This window comes from Gekko japonicus, unplaced genomic scaffold (assembly GCF_001447785.1).
Source record: "Gekko japonicus isolate JY-2015 unplaced genomic scaffold, Gekko_japonicus_V1.1 scaffold5, whole genome shotgun sequence".
NCBI lineage: Eukaryota > Metazoa > Chordata > Lepidosauria > Squamata > Gekkonidae > Gekko > Gekko japonicus.
The window spans coordinates 3,136,409-3,164,312 of NW_015168652.1; the positions used below are offsets into that span (position 1 = coordinate 3,136,409).

General features: G+C 43.4%; 1 protein-coding gene across 1 annotated transcript in view; it reads right to left on the reverse strand.

Moving 5' to 3' along the window:
* The window catches only part of MAGI2 (membrane associated guanylate kinase, WW and PDZ domain containing 2), a 959,850-nt gene that overhangs the window by 85,504 nt on the left and 846,442 nt on the right, over window positions 1–27,904 (reverse strand). Inside the window, exons 15-16 of the mRNA XM_015415060.1 lie at window positions 19,052–19,244; window positions 6,609–6,857 (exon numbers count right to left, since the gene is read on the reverse strand). Of these exons, the coding sequence (XP_015270546.1) occupies window positions 6,609–6,857; window positions 19,052–19,244 (442 nt within the window). The remainder of the gene's footprint in view (window positions 1–6,608; window positions 6,858–19,051; window positions 19,245–27,904) is intronic.

Here is a 27,904-nt window from a genome sequence, read left to right on the forward strand (position 1 = left end):
ATTTGCTAGCTTTTTTGCAAGACCACCACATATGGTAAAAGGTACCATCTACCTCTTTACAATTCCAACTCAATTCTTTATAGTTTTTATCCATCTTCTCAATGTCTTTTGTGGTAATGTACAATAATAAAAAGTTTTATACCAACTTTTTCTAAGTGCTTGACTCGCTGTAAATTTAAAATCTTTCATCCATAACTTTTCCCATTGCTGAAATGAAATCTCCTTCATGAAATATTGTGACCATTTCTACATATCTTGACATGTTCTGTTTCTGAGTCATATTGTAGAAGATGTTTGTAGATATGTCCTAGAAGATTATCTTTTTTGTTCAATATTATCTTTTAAAATTGATACTGATTTCTTAGTCTGTCTCTTCTTGATGCATATGTTCTTTAAGTCTCAATGAAAGTTGAAGATATGTTCTGTTGTATCTTTTTTCTTTCTTCATTAATAGCTTGGCAAGATTTAATTTTCCAATGCTTATTGATCATATCTTGATATGTTATAAAGTCATTATTTCTCCTCTCAGGTTTGTCATGATAAGCATCTAATGGTGACATTTAATGTGATATTGGGTGACTTATTCTTGTATTGTGGCCATCAATTTTTCAATAAACTGTCTCTAATGACATGACCAGAACTTCTCATAGGGTTTTTTTTGTGTTCCTAGTTGTTTTACTCCAAAGATATCTATGTAAGCCGTCAGACAAATCTGCTGCTTCCAATTTCATCAGTCTTTCATTCAGTTTTTTAATTCAGTCAGAAATCCAAGCCAGGCAGACTGCTGATAGTACAGCTTGATATTAGGAACTGCTAGTCCTCCTCTTTCCCCCCCCATCTTGTAATATTTTAAATCTAACCCTTGGTTTCTTGTCATTCCATATAAACATGCTTATCTGTCTTTGCTAGTCTTTCAGTATCTTATTATGTATCTCAATTGGAATAGAAAATTAATTTTGGAGAGAATATTCATTTTTATTGCAGAAATTTTCCCGAGCCAAAATCATTTTGAATTTTCTTCCAAACTATTTCATAGTCATTTTGAAAAAGTGTTTCTTTCCCCCTGGACATATTTATTCCCAAATATTTGACAAAATCACAGTCAGTGACTAATTTAATATTATCTTCTTGTTTTGATAACATTTTTGAAATAATTTTAGTTTTTTCCTGTGAATCTTAAATCTGGAAAGAGAACCAAACTATTCTATATGTTCCATAACAGATCGTATTATATTTTGTGAGTTTTAAATTGTCAGTACTACATCATCTGCATAACTCCTTACATTTTTCTCCATCAACTTTCAGTTCCTTGATGTTTAGATCTTGTCTGATTCTAGAGGCAAAAGTTTCCATTGCAAGGATAAATAATAATGGTGACAAGGGGTATCCTTGTCTTCTTTTATATCTCGAATCCATCAGTTAACATGCCATTAACTAAAAGTTTTGCATTTTGTTTTGTATAAATACCTTGAATCCAGCTCAAGAATCTAGGTCTGCAATTTATATGCTGTAATAATTTTAGCATAAAAGTCCAAGACAAATTATCAAAGGCTTTTTCAGTGCCTAAAAACATAAAAACTGGTTTCTCTTCTTTACTTTGCAAGAAATTCCATTGCATCAATTATAAAATGAAGACTGTCTTTCATGTATGTCTTTGGGACGAAACCGGTTTGTTCAAAGTGGATTATTTTTGTTATTTCTTAAGTCACTCTGTAACAACAATATAGGTCTGTACGATTGTGGTAACATTGGATCATTCCCTTCCTTATTAATCAAAGTTATATGTGCCTCTTGCCATGTTTGTGATATAGTTTTCTTTTCACTTATTTGATTCATCACTTTTTGCACAGGCAACATTTGTTCATCCTCCAAACACTTATAATACATTGCCGATAAACCATCAGAGCCTGGAGCTTTATTTCCCCCCAAATCTCTTTATTGCTTGTTAAATCTCTTGTACTATAATGTTTTGATTCAAGATGTCCTTATCTTCTTTTGTGAATTTAGGTACAGATGTTTCCTTTATACACTCATCTAGTCCAAACTCAGTTAAATTTTCTTTCTTGTAGATTTTTGAGAAGAAGGAAATGAATTCTTCATGTATGCCTTTTTGTTGGTAGGAAACTTCATTTAGTTTTTTAACTCCAGTTATTAATCTTTCACTTTCTGGGAATCCCCAAATTCAGAAGATTGGTAGTAGGAATTGATCCTTAGTAGACCATTCATGGGACCCTTATAAATCTTTGTTTGATGTATCTACTACTGTGCTTCGAACACCTGCTATGTGAATGGCAGTGAGATGTATGTTGTGTTGTGTTGTATTGCAAATTGCCATATCCTTTCTGCCTCTGCGCAGAGATCCTGTACCACCCTGCTTGTTTATGTAGTACATGGCAGCGGTGTAGTACAATGCCAATAACACTCAACGTTCATGCAGAAAGCCTGCAAAAGAATGGAGAGTGCGCTTAACAGCTCTGAGCTCTAAAATGTTGATGTAAAGTGAGGTTTCAGCCTCTGTCCAAAGGCCTTGGGCAGTGTGAGAACTGCAGTGTGCTCCCCAATCCATGAGGGATGTGAGCTTGAAGACTTCTATGTTATGACGTTGTGTCCCCATTGGTGTCCCTACAAAAAGGTGTAAAATAGACAACCACCAAGAGAGGGATTGCAGCACCAACCTAGGGACTGAAAGATGAGTCCAAAGGACCTATCTGGAAAGAGTGTAGCATCTGGTGAACCAGTTCTGGAATGATCGCATGTGTAATCTAGCATGTGGTGTGACAGCTGTCATGGATGTCCCAATAGTTTCTAAATGTTTCTAATGGAACTGAACCTGCAGTGTGAGAAACATTGGACTAGTGCCCTTAAGCATTCCACCCTTTGAAATGGGAGCAAGGCCTTCCCTTGTTGAGAGTCTAATAGCACCCCTCTAAATTCTATGGATTGTGTAGGGACCAGAAGCAATTTTCTATATGGATTAAAAGGCCTAGACTGTCAAAAATACAAAGGGTATATCTCAAATTTTTAGTCTGTGTGTCAGGAGAGCTGCCAACAAAGAGCAAGTCATCCAAATATGGATACAGCACACATCCTCGTAATCGTAAGTGTAAAACTACCTGTAAAAATCCTTGGTGCTGAGGCCAAGCCAAATGGCAAAACTGTGTATTTAGAAATGTGCACTTGTAACAGAATTTAAGACATTTTCTGTACAACACATGAATGGACATGTGAAAACAAGCATCTCTTAGGTCCACTATTATGAACCACAAGCCTGTTCCAAGCAGGGGTATGATGCATGGAAAGCATCTTAAACCTAGGTACATGCAAGAACTTGTTGAGGCCTCTAAGGTTCGGTATGGGTCTCTTTTGTTGTTGTTGTTGTTCAGTCGCACAGTCGAGTCCAACTCTTCATGACCCCCATGGACGAGATCACGCCAGGCCCTCCGGTCTCTTACCACCTCTTTTTTTAAATATCTGCAAAATACCTTGAATAAAATCCCCTGAGGTCTGTATCTGATGGAATCTGCAATATAGCTCCCCTTTTGAATCAGGGAAGTTAATTCATGTGACAAGAACTGTGAATCTGGAGATTCCCAAGTTACAGGCAGGTGGCACGGAGGCAAAAATCAAAATTCCAAAAAGTAACCATGTTTTATTATTGATAAAATCCAAGAACTATTAGTAACAGTTAACAAAAAATCATAGAAACTAGACAACTTGTTGAGAAACACCGGCCTGTCAGCTAGTCGGGGGCTACAGAACTCTTAGGAAGTTGATCCCTAGGTGAGGAAGAGGATGTTTTATTCCTCAACCTATTCTGCCTCCTGCTCTGGCTTTGTTGTTGATATAGGGGCCTAGCAGGTGTCTGATATGGCTGATAAGGTTGGTTTTGGGGTCTATAATTAGTGTACCTGAATGGTTAAGAGTAGCCAAACTGCTGGCCCCCCCTTGGCCAATATCTTTGTTTGGGTGCTTGTTGGGAGGTGGCTGATGAAATTCCCAATGATTTTTTCAAGACCTCATCAGTCTGATTGCTGAATAATTCATTCTCGTCGAAAGGGAGTTCTTCCAGTATAGCCCTTGTATCAGGAGGTTAAGCTGAAACCCTAAGCCATTAGTGGCTTCTCATAACTAGACCAGATGTCATTGCCCAGCCATGACAGTCTGTGTCATGATGTGAGGTGTTTAATTGCTGTTTCCCTAAACATTTGCCTTCAGATATTAAAGCCTTAGCTAAGGGCTGCTTGTCCTCCAGAAGGACCTAAATGAACTGGTTCATTTTTTCCCAGAGTAGCATTTGATAGCGACTCATAATAGCCAAGTAAATTACTGGGGGACCATCGCCCCAGACAAGTAGACCTTGTGTCCCACAACATCCATTTCACACCACTCTTTGTCCAGAGGCAAGGACATGGAATCAGAACAACCCCTAGCAGGTAGTACTTCCGACACCAATGAATTGGCTTTCAGGTGCTGGAATAGGTAGGTGCAGTCAGACTCTTTTACTCAATAAAGACTCTCAAGTTTTCTTGATGAGGCTGGTGCTGAGGTAGGCCTGGATCATGCAGACATGATGACTTCATGTGTTCCCTGGAGGAATGGTAGAGACACAGGTCCTGCCTCTGGATCGAAGAGCACTTTCATCAGAGGGTCTTCTGTCTTTGGCTCTGTGGAAAGATACTCCAAATTGAGAGCCTTTGCCATCCTTATGAGTGGTTCCCCGTAAGGTTTCTGTTCATCCATCGGTGACGGTGCATAAGGTTCTCCAACATTGTCATTTGAGGACAGCATCAATGTCAGTTCCAATTAATGGTCAGAATCCCTGTCAAAGCCAATCTTGGAACCAGAGCATCACGAGTTTGAGTCACAGGTAGGATGATGTCTGTCAGATTTGTGGAACCCGTCTCTCAATGAACATGAGGGAGGATACCATGGCACTGGGTAACCTTGATCCCAGGAGCCCCATTGTGGTGTAAACATCATAGGCATCAGGAACCACGGCATCCAATGTGCTTGGATTTATTCCTAGCCTTTTTAGATGGTGGTTTGGAAATAGTGTGGTGGGCAAGGCAGAATGGGGAACTGGCATGGAACTGACCAAAGAAGACTTTTCGGTTGTGTCTTGTCTCTCCTCCGATTCAGTCAATGGAGCCTGCAGGGCTTTCTCCCGAAGTGCGGCCTTCAGGTTGGCTGCTTGTCCTTCTCCCGCCTTTGGAATGAGGCGATGACAGGCTTCGCAAGTGGACGTGTTGCATTTCTTGAAAAGGGCCATCATGAGGTAAAGATGTAGAAAAACCTCAGCTGGCTGTTAATAAATGCTGTTTTCTTTTCCCCCTCAGGATGTCCAAAGGAAGCTCACTGAACTTATCCTCTCTCACTGGTGGCAAAATGAGAACTAAATTAAGAGTGCTCACCCCTCCCACATCACACGATTTCTGAGCAGGAAATCACAGTGAGTGAGGAGGACAGACAACACTCTTGGGACTCTAGAAGATTCTTTCAAATAGAAGCTTGCTAGCTCCTCTCTGTGGCTGGTCTGCAGAAATGCAATCCCACGTGGGACTGCACAGAAGCCATGAAAATGAACAAGCACATACCAATCCCCAATATTGTACATGATCTAAAGTTTCCTGCATATTAAATCCATTGTTGTTGTTTTCCCCTTGCTGTTTAATGTATATAATGCTTAGTAAGGTAACAGTGTTCCATGTGCCTCGGCGTTTAGTCATGCCAGCCACATGACCATGGAAATGTCTTTGGACAGAGCTGGCTCTTTGGTTTGGAAACAGAGATGGCACTGCCCCTAGATTCAACTAGCTCTAGAGCAAGGAAAGCCTTTACCTTTACTTACTGATCGCTTTATAATTGCTGAGTATCACAGATTAGAGAATGGAAAAGCAGAAAGTTTATTTATTTATTTTTTATTTATAATCACATTTATACCCTCCCCTCCGTGCAAAGCAGGCTCAGGGCGGCTTCTACAACAATACAAGATAAAAGCATAAATAATACAGAATTAAAACACGACAATTAAAATAAGGCATTACAAATATTACAAAGTACTGGCGGCAGATAAGATAAACCAATGAGATGTATATTGCTCATTCTCGAGGCAGCTGCTGATGTCAACATTATGGGCCATGCACTAAGACGGCAGCGGCCCCTAGTTATATGCCTGGCAGAAGAGCTCTGTCTTGCAGGCCCTGTGGAACTGTGAAAGGTCCCGCAGGGCCCTGATCTCCTCCGGGAGCTCGTTCCACCAGGTAGGGGCTGCCACCGAGAAGGCCCCGGCCCTAGTAGCAGCTAGCCTGGCCTCCCTCGGGCCAGGAAGGGTTAACCGATTTTGAGACCCAGACCATAGTGCTCTCTGGGGTATATACTGGGAAAGGCAGTCCCGTAGGTATGTTGGACCCTGGCCAGACATAACTCTTTAAATCCTGGTTGTTGGGCAGAGAGCATTTGAAAAAGGACAAAAATGGAATAAACAAATGGGATGGGATGCAACATTAGCACTACCGAACTCTACAGATAAGTGACAAGCATACGTGATGGGTAAGGTATAATGTCTGGTAGAATATTTGCAAAGGAACAATTGATAAGATTTGACTTACTTATGGTTGATCCTGATTCAGGCCTGTTCAAGGAGCTGATGATAACAAAACCAAATCCTTCATTCTCTTTGCGATGGATAATGACATCACTTGTTTGCAAGCTGTGTGAAGCAAAGCCCTCTGGGGGTGTAGCATTGCTACTTGATCCAGCATGATTGCTGTTAGCATATGTGGCATAGTCACTTCTTGGGGAACTGTGATGCGTAGACACAGAGCCTGGACTTCTGCCATTCTCCGGACACGGTTCCCCTAAAACCGAAACCACATGAAGATTACAACAGGGGACTCACAGCAGCTTACAAAGCTCTCTTCTCATTTTTTCTCACAACAACCCTGTGAAGTAGAAGAGAGTGTGTGGCTAGTCAACCAGCAAGCTTTCATGGCAGAGAGTGGTTCGAACCTGGATCCTCCAGATTCTTGTCCAGATTCTTGTCTGACATTTCTAACCACTATACCATACTGGCTCTCTATAAATATATGAGTTTTCCCTCCACCACTACATGAATCTTGAACTATCTTGCTCCTTATGCCAGACGTCTTAAGGATCAGAGGAACAGGAGCAAAATGACTGCTAAGAGAAAGAAAGGGACATAGGGAAATCCTTGAAATGTGGGCAGTAAGGCACCTGTAAGAAGCAAGAGAAACAGTGAGATCAGACCATACATTTATCTCACTCTGCAGATCAGAGAGGCCTGGAGGAGACCATTAGCTCCTATTAAGGGTAACCTCCACATTGTTCTATTTTCTGCCTCTAAAATGATGTAGAAAAGTAACAAAAGCTCAGAATTCAGGCCAAGGAATGAAGTACTGAATATCCATCCACTGATGGAAAAACTAGTTATCTGAATAACACCTAGATTTGTGGCTAGTGGCAATACTACCCCAGCTGTTATCTATCTAGTATATTTGTATGCCATCCTTCCTATAAAGAGTTCAATACAGGGTTCTCCTTTCCCCACCCTAACCTCACAATAAATAAATAAAATACTATATCCACCTTGTTCCAAAAGGATTAGGTATATTTACATGGTACTTCTATATACTTTAATATACTCATGAGTAATGTTCCCTCTAAGCTGTGGAGTCTTGTGAGCAAAAATTCTACTTTGTGAGCTACTGACATTAAAGTTGTGAGCAAGCGATTTGGCTACTGCATAAATCAGTTTGCTCTGGAGCCATCCTTCCCGAGCTAAGACAAAAATGCATGAGCTGGAGGCTAAAAAACTGTGAGCTAGCTCACACTAACTCAGCTTAGCGGGAACACTACATGAGTTCTAAAGTAGGAGAGCAGAGTAATTTAAGTTTATTTTATTTATTTGTTTAATTAAATTTTTATCACACCTGTCCCCCAGAATGGGGCTTGAGGTGGCTAACAACATAACAATGAAACACCAATAACAATGATAAAACCATAACTCTAATAAAATCCAATTAAAACTCAACACACAGCTTTTGGCATAAAAATCCACCATGTTGTTGCCTAACTAGAACTGGTGGAATACCTCTGTCTTACATGCCCTGCAGAATGCAGACGAGTGGCACAGGGCAGAAGTCTCCTCAGACAGGGCATTCCACAAGGTCAGGGCCACAATGGAAAAGGCCATCACCCTTGTTGCACTCAAATGGACAAATTGAGGGCCGGGTACCACCAAAACCCCGCATGTGGCTGAATGAAGATACTGCGGGGGTCATAACGGGTGAGGCAGTCCTTTACATATGATCAGGGCTCTTTTGGTAGAAAAAGCCCAACAGGAACTCATTAGCATAACAGGCCACACCCAACAGCAGAAACGTATTAGCACGTTAGGCCACACCCCTGACAGCACAGCTCATTAGCCTATTAGGCCACACCACCATGTTACCAGAAGTATGGTCATCCAGCCACACCCACCTTTTGCTTCTTATTCTGTTTACCTTGTTTGTTGTCAAAACCCAGGGCTTTTTTTGTAGCAGGAACTCCTTTGCATGTTAGGCCACACACCCCTTATGTAGCTGTTGGGTGTGGCTTATTAGCCATTAGAGTTCCTGCTGGGCGTGGCCAACTCGGGAGCCAGCCGGAACTCTGTTCCTGTGCGTTCCTGCCCAAAAATAGCCCTGCATATGATGGTTCCAGACCATTTAGGGTTTAAACATTTACACCAGCACTTTGAATTTGATCCAGAAACCAACTGGAAGTCAGCACAGTTGCTGCAAATTGGGCTTCATGTGTATGAGCCACAGTGAATTGGTAAACAGCCTGGCAGCTGCATTTTGAACAACCTGAAGTTTCTGAAGTGCCTTCAAGGGCAGCCCTGTGTAGAACAAATCACAGTAATCTAGTCTGGAGGTGACTATCGCATGAATCACTGTGGCCAGGTCAAACCCGGACAAGTAGGAGGAAAACTGATGGGCCTGTTGGAGATAGAAAAAAACCCTGTTTCATCCAAGGTAAGCGAGGTGTCCAGCCAGACCCTCAAACTCTTCATGGAGTCCACTGGAATAAGTTGAACAGCATCGAAACTGGGCAGTTGCAAACCCCACACTGGCCTAGCCCTCCCAGCCACATAATTAAGAATTATATATTTTTCTTCTACTGCGTCTTATTACATTTTCTAGCAATGTGCTTCTTGGACCTCTACCTATTAAGACATAAGGAAGCAACTCTGCCTCTGCTGCATCCTGTCTTTCCCCTTCCCTTCTGCTTCTAGTAAAGGTAAAACTAAATCTTGCTTCCAATAGGGAAGGCACTTGTCGGCTGTCCCTGAAACACTTCTCACTGTTGAGCACACATCCAGTTAAAACCGAAACTGTTAATTTCTAATAATAAAGTGGAATTTTACAAAATAGATGGCTAGTTTTCTTTCCCACAATATGTGCTGAATTTTTTTTAAAAAACCTGAAAATTCTTTTCAGGGAGGCTTTTTTTCTTGGAATGAAGCAAAACATGAATAAAGAGAAAACTTTTTTTGAGCTGGCATGTCCTCTAGTCTTTATACAACTTAAAAATAAAATGATTAATGCAAGGGAGATGGAAGAAAAACAAACAATCATTATTCTGCTGAATTAGAATTGAAAATCTCCAGAAGTTACTGAACCACTTTCATACATGCTAAATAATGCAGTTTCAGTCCACTTCAGCTACCGTTGGCAAGTGGATTTTGCCATTTCACACAGTAAAATCCAGTCGCAAAGTGCATTGAAAGTGAATTGAAAGTGTATTATTTAGTGTGTGTGAAAGTGTCAGAGACAAGAAAGGTCTCATTTGCTGGCTGTCATGTTTTAGAAGGCTGCATACTGCTTAACTCAGTGTGGGTGAAACTGAAAGAAAATAATCTTACCCCTCTGCATTACCAATTGCTTCTTTCCTATAAATGACTGCTATGGATTGTCATTAAGTACAGAAAAAAATGATGAAGCAGGGAAAAGATTTTATATCGCTATTGGATTTCCATCTATTCTGAGATCTATTCAAAAAAAAAGTTGAAGTATGATTATGCTTTCTGCAAAAAGGAGTGTTCTAATTCCTCCTTCCCTTGAAATACCATTCTTTTTTGCCTATTGAGGCTTCAGATATTGACAATTCTGATTTGTACTGTCTTTTCTTTTTTGAAGGGAGTTCTGAAAATGCTATGATTCTTTGAATCCAGACTGTTAAATGTTCTCAGAGTGAGCTAGCCTAGGTATCCTTTTCACTCTGCAGTGGTTTAATGACTGAACTTATTCCATTTCTCCCAGTCTCACAGTAGCCTCTATTGCACAGGTATAAAAAGTTGGAAAAACCTATTATCCATCCATGAACCCCAACCTCCACCTCTGCAGCAATGGCTGTTATTTCGCAAGAGCATATGAGCCTTCACCAGTGGGAGAGAGGGCAAATGCAACTAATTTGCTGTGGTGCACTTGACACAGAGCTATAAAACTTGAATCTAACAGCTATCAAAGCATCATAGAAGCATGCTCAGTAAGCTCTTGGGCACTCCACATATGGCCTGCGGGCTGCATGTGGCCTACAAACACACACACTGTGGCTAGGACCCCAAGCTAGCACCACAGCATCCCTTCAAAATGTTCCACATGCAATCAGGATGCAGCAGTTCCCCACCAGCAGCAGACCCATAGCCTAGGTTTGCCACCCTGAAAAAATGCCAGGGCAGAGGTACTCAAGGGAGCTATGGTAGCTGGTAACAAGGCAAGGGAAGGGCCAGATGCCTTTGAGTCAGTTGTCACAGAAAAAGGCTCTTGCAAGACTAAGGTTTGGGGCACAGGTCACAGAGGAAGAGCAATGGGCTGACTCCTTTCCCAGTAATGCAAACCTGAGAGAGACACACACAGCAAGAAGGGAACAGCCCAAAGGAAGGAAGAAGAAGCAGGTGAGGCAAAACAGTCTCTTCTCTCTACTTGAAGCTTCTCAGCTGGAATAACCCCACCCTTTTAGACCCTGTGGTGGAACATGCCTGCTCTGGCTTGCAGGCCCTATTTTGCCCTGTCCTCCTAGGTTCTTCTCAACACCTGGAGACGCGTTTCCTTCACTCTTGCATAGCCTGCCACCACCACCTGACCTTTGTAAGGAATTGCCCATTGGGAGGGTCAGGGCTCCCAATTTCCCTTCCCAGTTCTGAGGCCTTGCCTCTGTATCTCCCAATGCCCAGCACCTGGTCACCACAGGGGCAGTTTATTGCCTTGCGAGCCCCTGGAGGAATAGCCCCTTGCCAACTGTCTGCCTTGCCCTTGGCACTCTTTCTAAAATAGTACATCTGAGAAGGTGGAGTATGTGGTACAGAGAACCACTACCAGCATCAAAAGTCATAAAGTATTTATTTTAAAAATGTTCATAAGCATACCTTTAGCACAGCACCAGATTGAGCTAAGGATACAAAAGAAATTGGTAAAAACACAATTCCTCTGTCCCTTTCTGTATACATGCCCTATCAGATGTTAAAATATAGGGCAGGCTCTTCAGCTTTAGGAAGTTACAGATCTCTACATAGTTCACATTACCCTGAAACTCCCTTAAGAACATAAGAACATAAAAGACGCCGAAGTTGGATCAGGCCAAAGGCCCATCCAGTCCAACACTCTGTGTCACACAGTGGCCAGAAATACCCGTGCCATCAGGAGGTCCACCAGTGGGGCCAAGACATTAGAAGCCCTCCCACTGTTGACCCCCCCAAGTCTGCCTCAATAGGTTTTGTTCATCTATGTGTCTACTAATTCTTTCCTTAATAATGGTTTCCACCAATTTACCCGGTATCGATGTCAGACTGACTGGCCTGTAATTTCCCGGATCTCCTCTGGAACCCTTTTTAAAGATGGGAGTGACATTAGCTACCTTCCAATCCTCAGGAATGGAGGCAGATTTTAAGGAAAGATTACATATCTTTGTCAGGAGATCCACAAGTTCACATTTGAGTTCTTTCAGAACTCTCGGATGTATGCCATCTGGGCCTGGTGATTTATCAGTTTTTAAGTTGTCTATCAGTTTTAGGACCTCCTCTCTCATCACCTCAATCTGACTCAGGTCTTCCAACACCCCTCCTGAAATCAGTGGTTCTGGAGTGGGCAAGCACTTCTCATCTTCCACAGAGAAAAAAGAGGCAAAAAATGAATTCAGCTTTTCAGCCATTTCCCTATCATCCTTCAGTACTCCTTTTACCCCTTGGTCATCCAAGGGCCCCACTGCCTCCCTGGCTGGTTTCCTGCTTCTAATGTATTTGAAGAAAGTTTTATTGTTGGTTTTTACGTTTTTTGCTATATGCTCCTCATACTCCCTTTTTGCCTGCCTGACCACAGACTTGCATTTTATTTGCCATAGCCTGTGTTCCGTTTTATCAGCCTCACTGTGACTAGCTTTCCACTGCTTAAAGGAATCCTTTTTACCTTTTACGGCTTCCATTACTTTGTTTGTTAACCATGCAGGCTTTTTCCTATACCTGTTTGTGCCTTTCCTAACCTGTGGAATATTTTTTTTTTGCGCTTCTAGGATCGTAGTTTTAAATAGTTTCCACAAGCTTCCCCAATGGTTTTGACCCTTTCTACTTTTCCTTTCAGTTTCCTCCCCACATGTCCCCTCATATCAGAGAAGTTACCCCTTTTAAAGTTTACGGTGGTTGTGTCAGTCTTTTTGGCCAATTCCCTATTTATACAAATGTTGAACTCAACAACATTATGATCACTGTTCCCAAGCGGTGCAATCACTTTTACATCTCCCACCAGGTCTTGAGTGTTACTTAGGACCAAATCAAAGATTGCCTCTCCCCTGGTAGGTTCCATGACCATCTGCTCCATAGCACAGTTCAGCTGTCCAGGCCAGGCACATGATCAATGGCTGCCTCCTTAGTTGGGAGTCTTGCCTGCTCTCATGGCCTCAGCACGCAAGGAAAAGAGGAATTCCTCCTTGTTCTCCTGAGTTTTATCAGATCTGTTTCTCCTCTCACTGACCCAATCATGACAGATCAAAGAGGCATTTCCTGGAGATCTCCAGGAATCTCCTTCCTGCTGCCCCTCTACCATTTCATTCCTCCAAATAACTGCTAGGAGAAGGGGGAGATCTTGACCCACCCATTATCTCTCCTGCTAAATCTATTAGCATTTCTATGAAGGTGAGCTGAGGTACATCTGGGAAGCAATTGAATTGACACCCCCCCCGTATAGAAATATTAATTTCTGTGTGCTTCATGTTTCCCCTTGGAATGTATCTTGCTGAACCCCTGTTGTGTGCATTTCCTCTAGAAGCCAAATGGGCTCAATAGCCTGCCATAAAACATTCCTTCACACGCTGGAAGAAGAGCAGATGCCTAGCTGACATGCAAACAGGCACGTAGTAGGCCCAAGGTGGGTTGGGCTATGGGGTCATTTGCTGAAGAGGGTGTTCCCCAGACCTAGCCTATCCCCACCCATTACCATGACAACCCAAAAGTTGGGACCTCCCTGTCTACTGATGATTGGCTAATTGCCATGGCTGATCATAATTAGATGGGGTTTAATTGTCTGATCCCTTAGAAGAGAGCTCAGTTTTCTTCTCTTGCTCTCTCCTTCATGTTGAATTGTGCCTGGGAAAGGCTGTCCCAGGCAGAACAAAGGATTCTTTGGTGCAGCTGAGCACATGGCTGCATACTTGCACAAAGATGGGATTTCTGCTGAAGATCCCGTGGGATCTTGTTGGACTGTATACTTGGACATTCTTGACTATGGATCCTCCTGGTAATTATGCATATCTCTAATGTCTAGTTAGGGCCAAGAGCCATAGGTTTTCTTGTTTTGAATTCTTATTATTCTGATTGCAAGCCTGTACTAAATAAACTTTATTCTTGCTTATAAATACTGTCTGTTTGATGGGTAACTGGACTCCAAGGCTAAACTCCCTGTGCCTAGCTGGGGCTGCACGCTACCATTGAGCCTTAAGGGTGCATCTCTGAGGAGGTGCTAGAGCTGGGTATTGTTGTTAATGTATTGTAAACATATAGGAGTTTTTCCCTCATTCCTAGACAGGCGTGGGGGCAGAATCCTGTACACCCCCCCACCTGGTCTCTGCCTGGAGTGGAGGAAACTGTTAAAATGCAAAGTGGAGGTCTGACACCTTTCAAACCCCCCAGGACAAAATGCATTTCTTCAGAGACCTCCACAACACAACACCCCGGTTTCAGCGAGAAGGCAGTGATACAGTGTTTGCAAGACAGCAGTGCTCTTCACAGATTAAAAGGCTCTTTGGATGAGGGAGTCTGGTTTGGAGAGGACTACATCCTGTGGCCCTGTGTCCTTTGAACTCAATTTCTCTCTCCCCTGCATTTAGGTCCCCTGATGAAGAGAAGCTCACATGATCTCCACAGACTGCTCAGGGCGATTACTGTTGCCTTTGGCTACCACTATTGTTTTATGAGAGAGAACACATGAAGCTCAGACACTTGGTCCATCGAAGTCAGTATTGTCTACTCAGACTGGCAGCGGTTCTCCAGGTCTCAGGCTGAGGTCTTTCACGTCACCTCCTACCTGATCCTTTCAACAGGAGATGTCAGGGATTGAACTTGGGATCTTCTGCATGCCAAGCAGATGCTCTGCCACTGAGCCACAGCCTCTCCCCTCACCTATATTTTTCTTCAAAGGAATGGTCGTCTCCTCCCCAGCCCATCTGCATCTGGGTGAACCACAAAATTATAAACGGGAAGTTTGATCTTGATCCAGGTAATATTAGTCTAAATCAAAGAAACGGAATGACTTAATTCCAAGTTATTCCACTAAATCCTGCTGCTTTAACTACTGTGACTAAGCTGCATTGATGCCATCCTCTTTTTTTAAAATGCACAACTGTGAATAATTTTTCTGATTGATACATTATTGCTGAATGTGTTTGGAAACTGTCCTGAGCCATTCTGGAATGAATGTCATTACAAAAATCTAAAATATATTAAAAAAAACAACTAATCACTTTAGGGCTTCTTCCCAGTTAAACTAAGTGGCATAACTGAGGAACCTGGGAAATGATTGGTTTAGGCTTGGATGAGGAAATAAATTATGGCTGCGGTCACACGGAACATTAGCAACACAAGAGAGACGGAAGACAGACAGATTTTCCGGGCGCGATCTCACCGGCACATCTGGGAAGCGTAGCGCTTCTGTGGCACAACCGAGGCTTCCCGGCGAAAACGCGCTGCAAAACTTCGGAGGTACTAGTTTCCGGAAACTGTGGGGCAAGGGCGGGCGTCTGATTGCATTTCCGGTGGCATCCGGCGCCCGCCCATGTCCCCTTGCGAAAAAGGTTCCCCCCCCAAGTCTCCGTGGATGCACACACGCAACCAACGGAGCATGTGCATTCGTCGGAGCATGTGCATACACAAAAAAGAAAACCAGTTTGCTGCACCGCGCACTTCTTTGTTACGCGCAGGCTAGTCCTGTGATCGGCACCTCTCCCTACCCACGGAACCTCCACGGAACCTCCACAGGACCTCCACGGGAGGTCTGATCGCTTAACCATGCGTTAGTTTGCCCCGGGGCAAACAGTCACGCTCCCCCCCCCCGCATTTTTCTGCCGTGTGACCGGAGCCTATGGATACCAAAATGAGGCTGTGACTTAATTATTTTATATTCTCTAATTTGTCTTTACAATCACTGCAAATGGCCACTTCTGATAATCTATGTAGCTTCTCTTGGCCATTCCCTCTGCAACCTTTTCTTGGGCTTTTTTTGGTCAGCATTACCAGTATTTATAGAACCAGCATGGTGTAGTGTTTAAGAGCAGTGGACTCTAATCTGGAGAACAAGTTTCAATTCTGTACTCTTCCATATGAAACCAGCTGGGTGACCTTGGGTCAGTCACAGCTCTCAGAGCTCTCCAGCCCAAAAAAATAAGTCTAGCTCGCTAAAAGAACTTAAAGCTGCCAGACACTCTTTGGATTTCCAAGCTATACCACACACAATATCATATGATGATAATAATAATAACAATAGCTATTATTTACTTATTTATTTAATTTATACCCCACCTTTCTCTCCACTGGGAACCCAAAGTTACATCATTTGCCTTGCCTCCTTACAACAGCCCTGTGAGGCAGGTTAGGTTGACAGTATGTGACTGGCCCAAGGTGACCCAGCAAGTTTCCATAGCAGAGTGGGGATTCAGGTCCTAGTCTAACACTCTAACCACTATATTACTCAGAAGGTAATGGCTCAGATAATCAGCATGGCTATGAAATGGTCAGCACAGCAGTGGAGTTCATTCTCTTGGCAATTATTGGTCAAAGCCCTAGAGAGAAGGCCCCTCTCTTGTTCAGTGCTTAGTAATTACAGGTGTTTCACGTATGACAAACTGTGGTCCTGTGTTTGTGTGGTATAAACATGGGGGGGGGATTCTTCTGCCTCTGTAATGCCACAATGTAAGATTGTGGGGCAGATGCTTCCCACTTACCTAGCTCTGAATTGCAGCAGTCTAGCACTGTAGAGTTAATTATTGAACTCTGGAGCTGGGTGATGAGGACATTGATATTCTGAACTCAAACCTCACAATATAGAGTAGAGAGGAAGGTGTTTAATCTACCCTACCTGTGCTGCATGTGAGAGTTTTGTGTGTATGTGAAAACTGGCAATGAATATATGACACTCTCCAGATTAAACATTTACGAACTTGAGCAGGCCAGTGCTCCCCCGCCCGTTTTCACTGGCTTTTTGTACACCCTGTACACCAAAGTGTCTTCAGCATTTCATGACTCCTGGAGGGCAATGAGCATTCTCAATTTTACTGGGCCATTGGGGTGGGGAGTGGAAGTGTTACTTCTTCTGTGTACATGAAATAAAATTAATATTTGTTCTGCATATCTGGGAACTCTTCTGAGTACGCAGCAACCTCTTTGTATGTGGGCGGTCATAGTACGGGGTCCTACTGATAGGCACAGACCATCATGCTACAGTGATGGTGCTAAAAATAACAATACTCACAATAAGTAACAAAAATTAGAAATGTCTAGAAGAATTCTGGACAGAAAGAATCTCACAAACAGAACCATAGCTAGTTTCCCCATGAGAATTAATCATCTGGTGCTGTGTGTATTACCTTGGTTACTGGCCATTTTCCTAGGGTTTGGGGAGCTGCTAGGGGGCGTTGCACCAGTTTGGAGAGGATTTTTCTGATTCCAGGAGTCTAAAATGGGCAATAGAAGAACATCAGTCCCCAAACTGGGAGGACTGCAATCCAGTTGATAGAACAAAGTTTGAGTCCAGTGGCACCTTTGAGACCAACAAAGTTTAATTCAAGGTATAAGCTTTCATGTGTACGCACACTTCTTCAGATACATTGAAATGGAAGTTACCAGACCACACATATAATTAGAAGGTGAGCAGCAAATTAGCATACAGCATAAAAAAGGTGTTTAACAGATGCAAGGACCAAACTGGAATAACAAGCCTAGTTTATATGGTCACCGTTTGTTTGGGTTTAATTCTGGGGGAAAACATTGTGGAATTTCACTTTACCCTTTCTAAACCGTTATTGTACCGTCATGGAATAAACCGGTACAGGGACAGCCGTTTCACACAGCCTTTCCCTTCCGGTAAGGAGCCATCTCTGAAGCGGTGTGTCATTTCAAACTGCACCGCTTTCTTTTCCCGCCATTTCCCTCCCATGTGCAGGATCTCCCTGACAGATTTTTTTTTAAACATTCTATTGGGAGTGCTCTGGCGCTGAAGCAGGACTACAAATCAGTGCCATAGCAACCCCATTGAGATTCCTAGACTCCATTTAGATACACTGACATTAGCTACTGCTGTCACCTGGAAACCAGGAGCTCATTAGATACAGAGTTCAAACGTGGGGGGGGGGAAGAACCGGACAGTTTTGAAACCCAGGAAGCTTTCCTTCCTCCCTTAAATCCCACAAACCATGGAGTATGTGTGCCTGAGTCTACACTTCCTCTAAAGCAAACTTTTTAAAAATCGACCATTCACTTATGCTCCTGATCTCCCACTTGAACACGCTGTCCAATCAGGTACTTGTTCCAAGTGACAGCAGTAGCAAATGTCAGTTTATCTAAATGGAGTCCAGGAATCTCAATGGGGTCGCTATAGCGCTGATTTGTAGTTCTGCTTTAGCGCTATAGCGCTCCCAATAGAATGTTAAAAAAGAGAGGACGATCATGCGTGAGGAGAAAAAGGGCACAAAAAGAACTGTCATCGCAGGAAGCGCTATGGGGCGTTTTATACAGCACCCCATAAGGCTTCAGAAGCAGTAGGAAGGACTGAAGACTGGAGGAAAGCAGTATGAGTCAGGAAGGACTGAAGACTGGAGGAAAGCAGTTCAGGCATGCTTCCCAAATGGAACAGAAGCGTGTTTGTCTGAACAGGTAAATATATTCCGTCAGGGACCAGTTACTAAAATGGGTCTGTCTGACATGACAGAAAAAATCTGTTAGTGACCAGTTCCTGAAACGGAATACATAGGCTGTCTGAAAAGGGCCATAGTGAAGGAAATAAGTATATCAAAATCCGAGACTGATGGGCATATGTACCCTTCTTAACTGTGGGATGCTGAGAGTAATTAACTGAGACCCTCTTATTATTTTCCATCTGTTTCCTCTCAAATGTGGAGGCAAGAGTTACAGCGTCCTCTTCTTTGTGGTGGTGCAACTGGCTGTGCAGTGTGTGTCTCCCCCATCCCTGGACCAAAGAAATACATTCCAGTCTACCATTCCAAATTACATTACATTCTACTATTCATTACATTACAATATACTTGCATTACATCCTCTTTATTGTACTTTATTTCTTACTTGGAATAGTAGATTGTATGGACTGGTAACTTCCATCTCAATGTATCTGAAGAAGTGTGCGTGCACACGAAACCTCATACCTTGAATAAAACTGTTGGTCTTAAAGGTGCCACTGGACTCAGACTTTGTTCAGTTCCTTTAAATGTTAGCTTTTATGCATTATTTGTCTTGGCAGAGTATTGTAAACAATATTTGGTTTCTTAAATTACATACCTGTGGGTAGCACCTTTCTTCTCACAGTTAGATTCACTTGCCCATTTCGAGCTGCATTATGCATGAGATCAATCACATATCGGTGAGTTTTGCCAGCCACTGGAATTCCATCAACATAGACCAACTCATCACCAGGATGTAGACGGCCATCTCTGTCTGCTGAGCCCATAGCAATCACTGCTCCAATTAGAATCTGAGTAATAACATGAAAGGAGAGTTACAAACACATATCCATGAAAGAAATACCAACATACTTTTTCAGATGAGTAGGCAGAGCTTTCTGTACTCCAGAGTAATGTTTCAGTCCCTGCTACAATGCCAACCTTCAGATAAGACAAATAGAAAATTCCATAATCATTTCAGTAATCGTAGCAATTTGTAATCAGTAAAGTTATAACTTGTTCCTCAAGAGTAATGAGATTAATAATCCAAACAGCAATGGGAAAAAAATTACATTGCTGGTTACATTCTTCTTGGAGGAAACATTTCTAACATTGAAAAATATGAATGATCATGAAATGAAGAAATCTGGAATTGAGTGTTTTTAAAGGGGATCTATACAGATGTCAGCTATGCTGCCATATAGTTTATGGGCCCGGTTTCGCTTTCATGACCCATGTGCCAGTTGCTGCCACATTCCTTTCTCTTCGCTTCTCCCCCTCGTTATCACTGACCTTGTAGCCAGCCTGTGTAGTGTCTTCCCATCAATTACCCGTGAGATTGGTTTCGTTTCCCAGCCTCGGCTCTAACTGCCTTGGTTCTCTTTCCCGCCTGTAGGAGTCAGGCTGATTGGCCCATAGGTGGAGAGGGGGTGCTTTGGAATGCGGCAGCAACTGGCACACAGGTCATAAAAGAGAACACGGGCCCATAAACTATATGGCAGCATAGCTGACGTTAGATGACACCATGTTTCTCCCACACTGAAACAACAGCATTAATGATCACTATAGGAGTTGCGGCATCAATGTAGAAACTATCGAGTGGAGTTTTACAGTCTGTGAGAACACACTTAACAATGGCCCGATGCTGTCCACTTTACACATCCCTTGCAATTTTACTGAAATCATAGATTTCTTGTTGTACAATGCTGATTAGAGATATGTGCTACTAAAGAAGCAGCCGGCTCCTGTAAGTAGACATTGCTAATTTGAAAATTGCGTCAGAGTCCTTTTGGCATTGTATTTAATTTTTGAAGCCATTTGGAAAAATACCCCCTCCCTCTTGCTTCTTTTCATTTCCACTCAGACAAGAGGCTTATTACTGAGTGATCATTATCATGTACAAGTCAGGAATTCAAAGGTGCTCAGAAGCAGCACCCTCTGTGGTTGACTGCATTTACGAAATATATGAGCAGCATGGAAGTTGATGCAATTTCTGGTTCCCACGTTGTTCTTCCCCTCCCCCTCACACAATGAGTCTACTCACATGAACAGTACAAACGGCAGCATTTAATGTATAAATCACCCCCTAGTGCTGATAATCACCATGCACTGTCAAGTCAACAAAGAACCCTGTGGCACCTTGAAGACCAATAAATTTACCTCTGTGGCATTGGCTGTTGTTTTGACTCAAATGGCTGCCCTTTGGCAATTTGTCACTATTACCTGCATGAGCAGTTACTAGATGAAAGTCACAGCTGGATGTGTCAACTGTCTCCACTGAAAAGCATAATCTTTGTGGTGATGTGAGCGGAATTACATATGGTGTTTATTCTCCAACAGCTCATGGAAGGAACATCAACAATGGCTGTAAAATACTGCCAAAGGGGAGGGAGATCCAGCATCCTCCCCAAAGGTGGTCATGAGGATATAGTAGTGGAATTTGGCTTGATGTTGCAGAACTGTGTAAATGCACAACTACTGAATGGGTAGCAACTTCCAGAGCAAGCTTAGGCAATTATGACAGCCCCGTGCACTTCCCTCCTTCAGAGGTAAGACTTTTCCTCCATTTTTCTTTCCCTGTCTGACTGAGCAGCCCTAGAGGTCTGTTTTCTTCTTTCCTGAAGAACTCTGGCTTTCTCACTCTGTCTCAGTATGATATTTTACTGTTGGCTCAGCCCAGGAACTGGAGGGAACAATTGGGATCACCCTTTAACTTAAACTACTTAAATGGCACTTGAGTTTTGAAATTCAAAAATAACAAAATATTTTATTTAACATAGAGAGGAAAGGTCAGGTGAAATAAAGGGCTGAAATTTCTGAGGTAAAACCAGTACATGCATGGACTTTAGTTCTTATATTTCAGGCTAATGAGAGTTTCTTAAGATGACTTAAATCTTTAAGCGGAGAGGCTTTCATTCCAGTTTTCCCTCCCAATTACTCCAGTACACTTTCTTTGAGTATTCTCAGAAGGCTGGTACACTCTTTCTAGTACCCAAACCCCTTCTCTTGAAACACCAGTACTCATCTTGAGTTTTTAACTGACTTTTAAGGTCTCTAAAGGCAGTTTCTAATCACCCCAGAGCAGGGATCTCTGCACTCTTCAGAGCTATCTCCCTGTTCGACTGGGTAGGGAATTTTCTTCTCTTTTAGAAGGTTTATCCCCTTTCCTTGGACTGAATGGGAGTCTTCTCCTACTTCCCAAACTTCCTTGCCAACTTTCCTCCAGTTCTCCTGTCTGTGTTAAAGTGCTCTCAGCTAAGGCTGAATTCCGAAACTGTCAGTATTTGACTCTTCTCTGCTAGGGATACTAACCAATCAGATTGCTTGGAGCAGCATGTCACTTAAGGCCCTCTGTTTCTGTGAAGAATTAACCCTTCACAGTTCTTTGGCTGTTTGTACAGCACTTTTAAGCCTTTAAAAAGTGCAGTCCATCATAGCAATGTTATCATCACTGGTCCCAGCTGGACACCAGGATTGCAGAGCGGTGACTTGAAGCTCAGGGCACCTGCAGTCTTAAGGCTTTCCTCATGAAACCCACTGCATACTGCCAGCAGGTAGAACACAGGGTATTCAAGTACACAGAGTACCAACAAGTCTATAAGTTAATGTGCTGCCATTTAGGTTCAAAAAGCCAGTCTGAACTGATTGAATTCTTGCCCTGAAAAATATGTACATTTTCCTGCATTTCTTAGTTGAATTCAACTGTATTTCCTGAGGCAATCTCTGCTGTGGTCCTATGTAAAGTATTGCCTTCATTTAAAAGATTGTGTGTGAAATGAGTGCAATTGTGTGATAGCTTAAACATTCCTTGGCATTGCCCTTCTTTGGGACTGGAATGTAAACTGACCTTTTCCAATCCTGTGGCCACTGTTTTCCAAATTTGCTGGCATACTGAGTGCAGCACTTTAACAGCATCATCTTTTATGACTCTGAATGGCTCAGTTGGGATACCAGCTTTCTAAGTCCCATTTGACTTCGCACTCCAGGATGTGTGGGTCAAGGTCAGTGATCACACCATCATGGTTGTCAAGGACATTTAGATGCTTCTTGTATAGTTCTTCTTTGTATTCTTGCCACCTCTTCCTCTGCTTCTGTTAGGTCCCTACCATTTTTGTCCTTTATCATGGCCAGTTTTGCACGGAACGTTCCCTTGATTTCTCCAATTTTCCTGAAGAGATCTCTAGTCCTTCCCATTCTACTGTTTTCCTCTATTACTTTGCATTGTTCATTCAGGAAGGCCTCCTTATCTCTCCCTGCTGTTCTCTGGAAATCTCCATTCAGTTGAGTAAATCTTTCCTTTTCACCTCTGCCTTTCACTTTTCTTCTTTTCTCTGCTATTTGTAAAGCCTTATCAGACAGCCACTTTGCTTTCTTGCATTTCTTTTTTCTTTGGGATGGTGGTAATTGCTGCCTCCTGTACAATGTCATGAACCTCTGTCCATAGTTCTTCAGGCACTCTGTCTATCAAATCTAGTCCCTTAAATCTATTCTTCACCTCCACTGTATATTCATAAGGGTAAGGGATGTGATCTAGATCAAACCTGAATGGCCTAGTGGTTTCCCCAACTTTCTTCAGTTTAAGTCTGAATTTTGCAATGAGTAGCTCATGATCTGAGCCACAGTCAGCTCCAGGTCTTGTTTTTACTGACTGGATAGAGCTTCTCTATCTTTGACTGCAAATGATTTAATCAATTTGATTTTGGTGTTGCCCATCTGGTGATGTCCATGTGTAGAGTCGCCTCTTAGGTTGTTGGAAAAGGGTGTTCGCTATGACCAGTGTGTTCTCTTGACAAAACTCTGTTAACCTTTGCCCTGCTTCATTTTGCTTTCCAAGGCCAAACTTGTCTGTTATTCCAGTTACCTTTTCACTTCCTACTTTAGCATTCCAGTCCCCTATGATGATGAGGACATCATTTTTTGGTGTTAGTCCTAGGAGGTGTTGTAGGTCTTCATAGAACCGGTCCACTTCAGCCTCTTCTGCATCAGTGGTTGGGGCATAGACTTGGATTACTGTGATGTTAAATGGTTTGCCTTGTATATGGACTGAGATCATTCTGTCATTTTTGAGATTGTATTCCATTACTGCTTTTTTCACTCTCTTGTTGACTATAAAGGCCACACAATTTTCCCTTCAGGATTCCTGGCCACAGTAGTAGATATAATGGTCTTCTGAGTAAAATTTGCCCATTCCCGTCCACTTTAGTTCATTGATTCCCAAGATGCTGATGTTCAGTCTTGCAATCTCATTTTTGACCACGTCAAGCTTACCTTGATTCATAGATCTTACATTCCAAATTCCAATGCAGTATTGTTCTTTGCAGCATCAGACTTTCCTTTCACCATCAGACACATCCACAGCTGAGCATCCTTTCGGGTTTGGCCCAGCTGCTTCACTCTTTCTGGGGTAACTTGAACTTGCTCTCTGCTCTTTCCTAGTGGCATATTGGACACCTTCTGACCTGAGGGGCTCATCTTCCGGTGTCATATTTTTTCGCCTTTTGTTACTGTCCATGGGGTTTTCTTGGCAAAGATACTGGAGTGGGTTGCCATTTCCTTCTCCAGTGGATCACGTTTTGTCTGAGTTATCCACTGTGGCCTGTCCATCCTGGGCGGCCCTCCATGGCATAGCCCGCAGCCTCATCGAACCACGCAAACCCCCTCAACATATCAAGGCAGCAGTTCATGAGAGAGGACATATGGTTACAGCATAATAAAATCTCAAGTCTATGTGACCCTCCAGAAACAAGTTCAAAAGAATGTATAAGGGACTCTAGTAAACTCTGTATCACAGTAGAAGCAGTGAAACATCTCTAACAGCATCAAGCCAAAATAAACTAGGGAAAATAACTCACAAAACATCTCTAATGTTGTATAAAAGCAGTTTTGGATATATATTTGAACCTCTCCTTACCAAACCTACCCAAAGTTCACTTGTAAATAGAATTTTCCAACCCCTGCCTGTTTATTCCAATAAATTTATTTCAACTTTCAGTGTACCTAGGTGCCTATTTATGAGGGAGAATGTATAGAGGTGCAGACCCTCCTCAATCACAGTTCATTATTTGTGGGTAAGCCAACAAAGTATCAAACAGTAATAAAATGGGACAATAGCATTATAATAAAAGTTTATTTACTACATAAGAAGAGTGACATGCTACTCAGTTATCAGATGGGGAACTGGAATTGCAGTGATGTCATCGGTGATGTCATTGCATTGCCAGAGATGCTTTAGCATTTGGCTGAAATTCTATGGCACTTTCACCACACAGTTCCCCCCCAAATACCAGAGTATCCTCCACAGTGCTGCTGATGTGATGATGTCACTTCCAGTATGCACCAGAAGTGATGTTGGCATGTTGCTGGTGACATTGTTGTGATCAGAGGTCATTTCGGGGGAGAACGCGGGGGATCGCAGTTCCCCCAGGTGAGGTGCAGGGGGCGGGGCACATGACAAAGCCCCGCCCCCTGCTTCCGGCCGCCCCGCTTCCAGCCCTCATTCAGCCAGGAGGAGGCAGGAGAAGAGGGAGGATAAGTTGCTTCCTCCCTGCCTCTCCCCACCCCTGCCTGCCTGGGGCCAGGGAGGGCCTTGGCAGGGCTTCCTCGCACTCCTGCTGGCCTTGCAGGTCCACCGCCGGGCCCCTGATGTCAGGGGGTGTGGCATATGCTAATGAGTTATGCTAATGAGTTCCCCTAGCTCTTTTTCTACGAAATGACCCCTGGTTGTGATGCCAGACTAGGCCTCCCCTCGCTGCTAGCAAGTCCCCACACCAGCCAGCTGATTGGTGGCAGGGGTGGGGCCCAGGTCAAGGGATACTCCACCCCCATCTGGGGCCCAGCTATCCTGCGAACAGATTCCAGAAATGAGGAACGGCCCAGTTAAAGATGTACTCATAAATGCAAGTCTTTAGAGTGTGGACTCCTGTTGGTCTCTAAAGTGTTAACTGAACTCAAATTTAACTGTTCTACTAACATTAATGATACAAATCAATAACTGCTAAGCTTGGCATTGAGAACATTAAGGAGACCTTTATCATGTGGGGTTCCTCAGGGGGTACTCCTCTCCCCAATGTTGTTTAACATCTATATGCGCCCCCTTGCTCAGCTGGCAAGGAGTTTTGGGCTTGGGTGGCATCAATATGCTGATGACACTCAACTATTTCTGCTATTGGATGGCCACAAAATCTGGCTGAGGAATTGGAGGCTGTGGTGGGATGGTTAAAAAAGAGCAGGGTGAGACTGAATCCGATGAAGATGGGGATTCTGTGGCTGGGGGGTGGGCCCTCAGGATTGGAGTTTCGGTTCCAGCTCTAGATGGGGCACCATTGACACTGGCACCATCTGTCAAGAGCTTGGGTGTGACTTTGGATGCTTCCCTATCAATGGAGGCCCAAGTCATGCATGTTACCAGGCTGGCATTTTTCCATCTCCACCAAGCCTGACAACTGGCTCCTTTCCTGACCTTGCCATTGTAATCCATGCAATGGTCACCTCCAGACTAGACTACTGTAACTCGCTCTACACTGGCCTACCCTTGAGAATGACCCGGAAAATCCAGCTGATCCAGCATGTGGCAGTGTGAGTCCTGATGGGAACATCACGGATGGCACATATACAACCAGTGCTGCGCCAGCTACACTGGCTTCCAAGGGGGTCCTGAGTCAGGTTCAAAGTTTTGATATTGACTTTTAAGGCCATGAGTGGTCTGAGACCAATGTATCTACGGGACCATCTTCTCTGGTATGTCCCCAGAAGAGCTTTACCCTCTTCAAATAACAACTTGCTGGTGATCCCTGGCCCCAGGGATGTCCAGCTGCCCTCAACCAGGGCCAGGGCCTTCTTGGTCCTTGCCCCGACCTGGTGGAACTCTCTGCCAAATGACATCAGGGCTCTGCGGGATCTTATGCAATTCCTCAGGGCCTGTAAGGCAAAAATGTTCCGCCAAGCATTTGGTTGAGGGCAGCAATGGTTACTCATTGGCTGGCACCTTTCCTTTTTTATCCCCCCCCATGCTCCCCCTCCATTCCCTTTCCCCCCACCCAGAAAAAGGGGCTGGTAGTCCAGAATCGGGATAAATAATATTATAGGAAAATCGCCATCTGGATTCTTTTATCTGCACTGAAATTTTTATTAAGTTATATATGAATGTTAATGTTTTGTACGGTATGACATTATGTCCTGTACATCGCCCAGAGCCTGGTGGAAGCCAGGATGGGGTGATCAATAAATCTAATAAATAAATAATAATAATAATCATCATCATCATCACCATCATCACCATCATCACCATCATCATCATCTTTCATCGGCTCTCTGATTCCCAAATTGGTGCCAACATAACTGCTTGTTACAGTGATGTAATAAGGGCAACACATCGTTCATACTGCATTGTCTTACGCAGCTTTGGGGTAGTGCAGCCATGTTGGAATGGGCACTATATGCAGCAAGCACAGCATGCCCTCCTCCTCAGTCTTCTAAGTATCTTTCAGCCTGGGATTGGGTACATCTAGCCAGCCAACTCTCAGCAATGCTCTAGTTTTGCACCTTTCAACTCTAGGACTCCAGCTGTTGCAGAGAATGGCAATCAAGCACTTAGTTTTTAAAATTTACTTATTTCACTTAAACCCAACCTTTCTCCCCGATAGGCACCCAAAGTGGCTTACATCATTCTCTTATCCGCTGTATCCTCACAAAAACCCTGGGAGGTAGATTAGGCTGAGAGTGTGTGACTGGCCCAAAGCCACCCAACAACTGACCATGGCATACTGGGGTTTTGAACCTGGATTTCCCAGATCCTAGTCCATCATTCCAACCATGACACCAAACTGGCTCTCAATACAGTTCCCTCCCACACCCCTCTGTAACATTTTGGACAACCCAGCTTTACCTAATATCATGCTGTTGTGTATCTCCTCTCACCCCATCAGCAGCCAGTGATGTGAGGCATGAAAATGTATAATGCTGTGGTTTTAGAACAGAAGCAAACCTGGATATTACAGAAGGAAAGGGTGTAGGGTTGCCAACCCCCCATTCCAGGTGGGTTTCCCCCCGATTTTCCGGGCTCCTGCCTGCTGCTGGCCAGCTGGCTGGCAGGGAAATCCCACCCTCAAACAGGGATGTCATCACACAGAAGTGACATCACCACATTGGGATGTCGTATGGCAACACTCTGCTTTTTGGGCAAAACTCTATGGCTTTAGGCCAAAAAACCCATACAGTTTTGCCCAAAATGCGGAGCATCACCATGCGATGTCCCCGACGTGATATCACTTCTGCGTGATGTTATTGCATCAGGGACATCACACAATGTCCTCGTATACCCCTCAAATGCTCCCCAAATCCCCCTGCCAGCAAGCCAAGGGGACCTGACAACCCTAAAAGGGAGGGAATTAAATGGACACTTGCCATTTTTGGGAGACATTCATGTTTCATGTAATGTAATTCTAACAAATGATCATGATTTCTTCCCTCCACA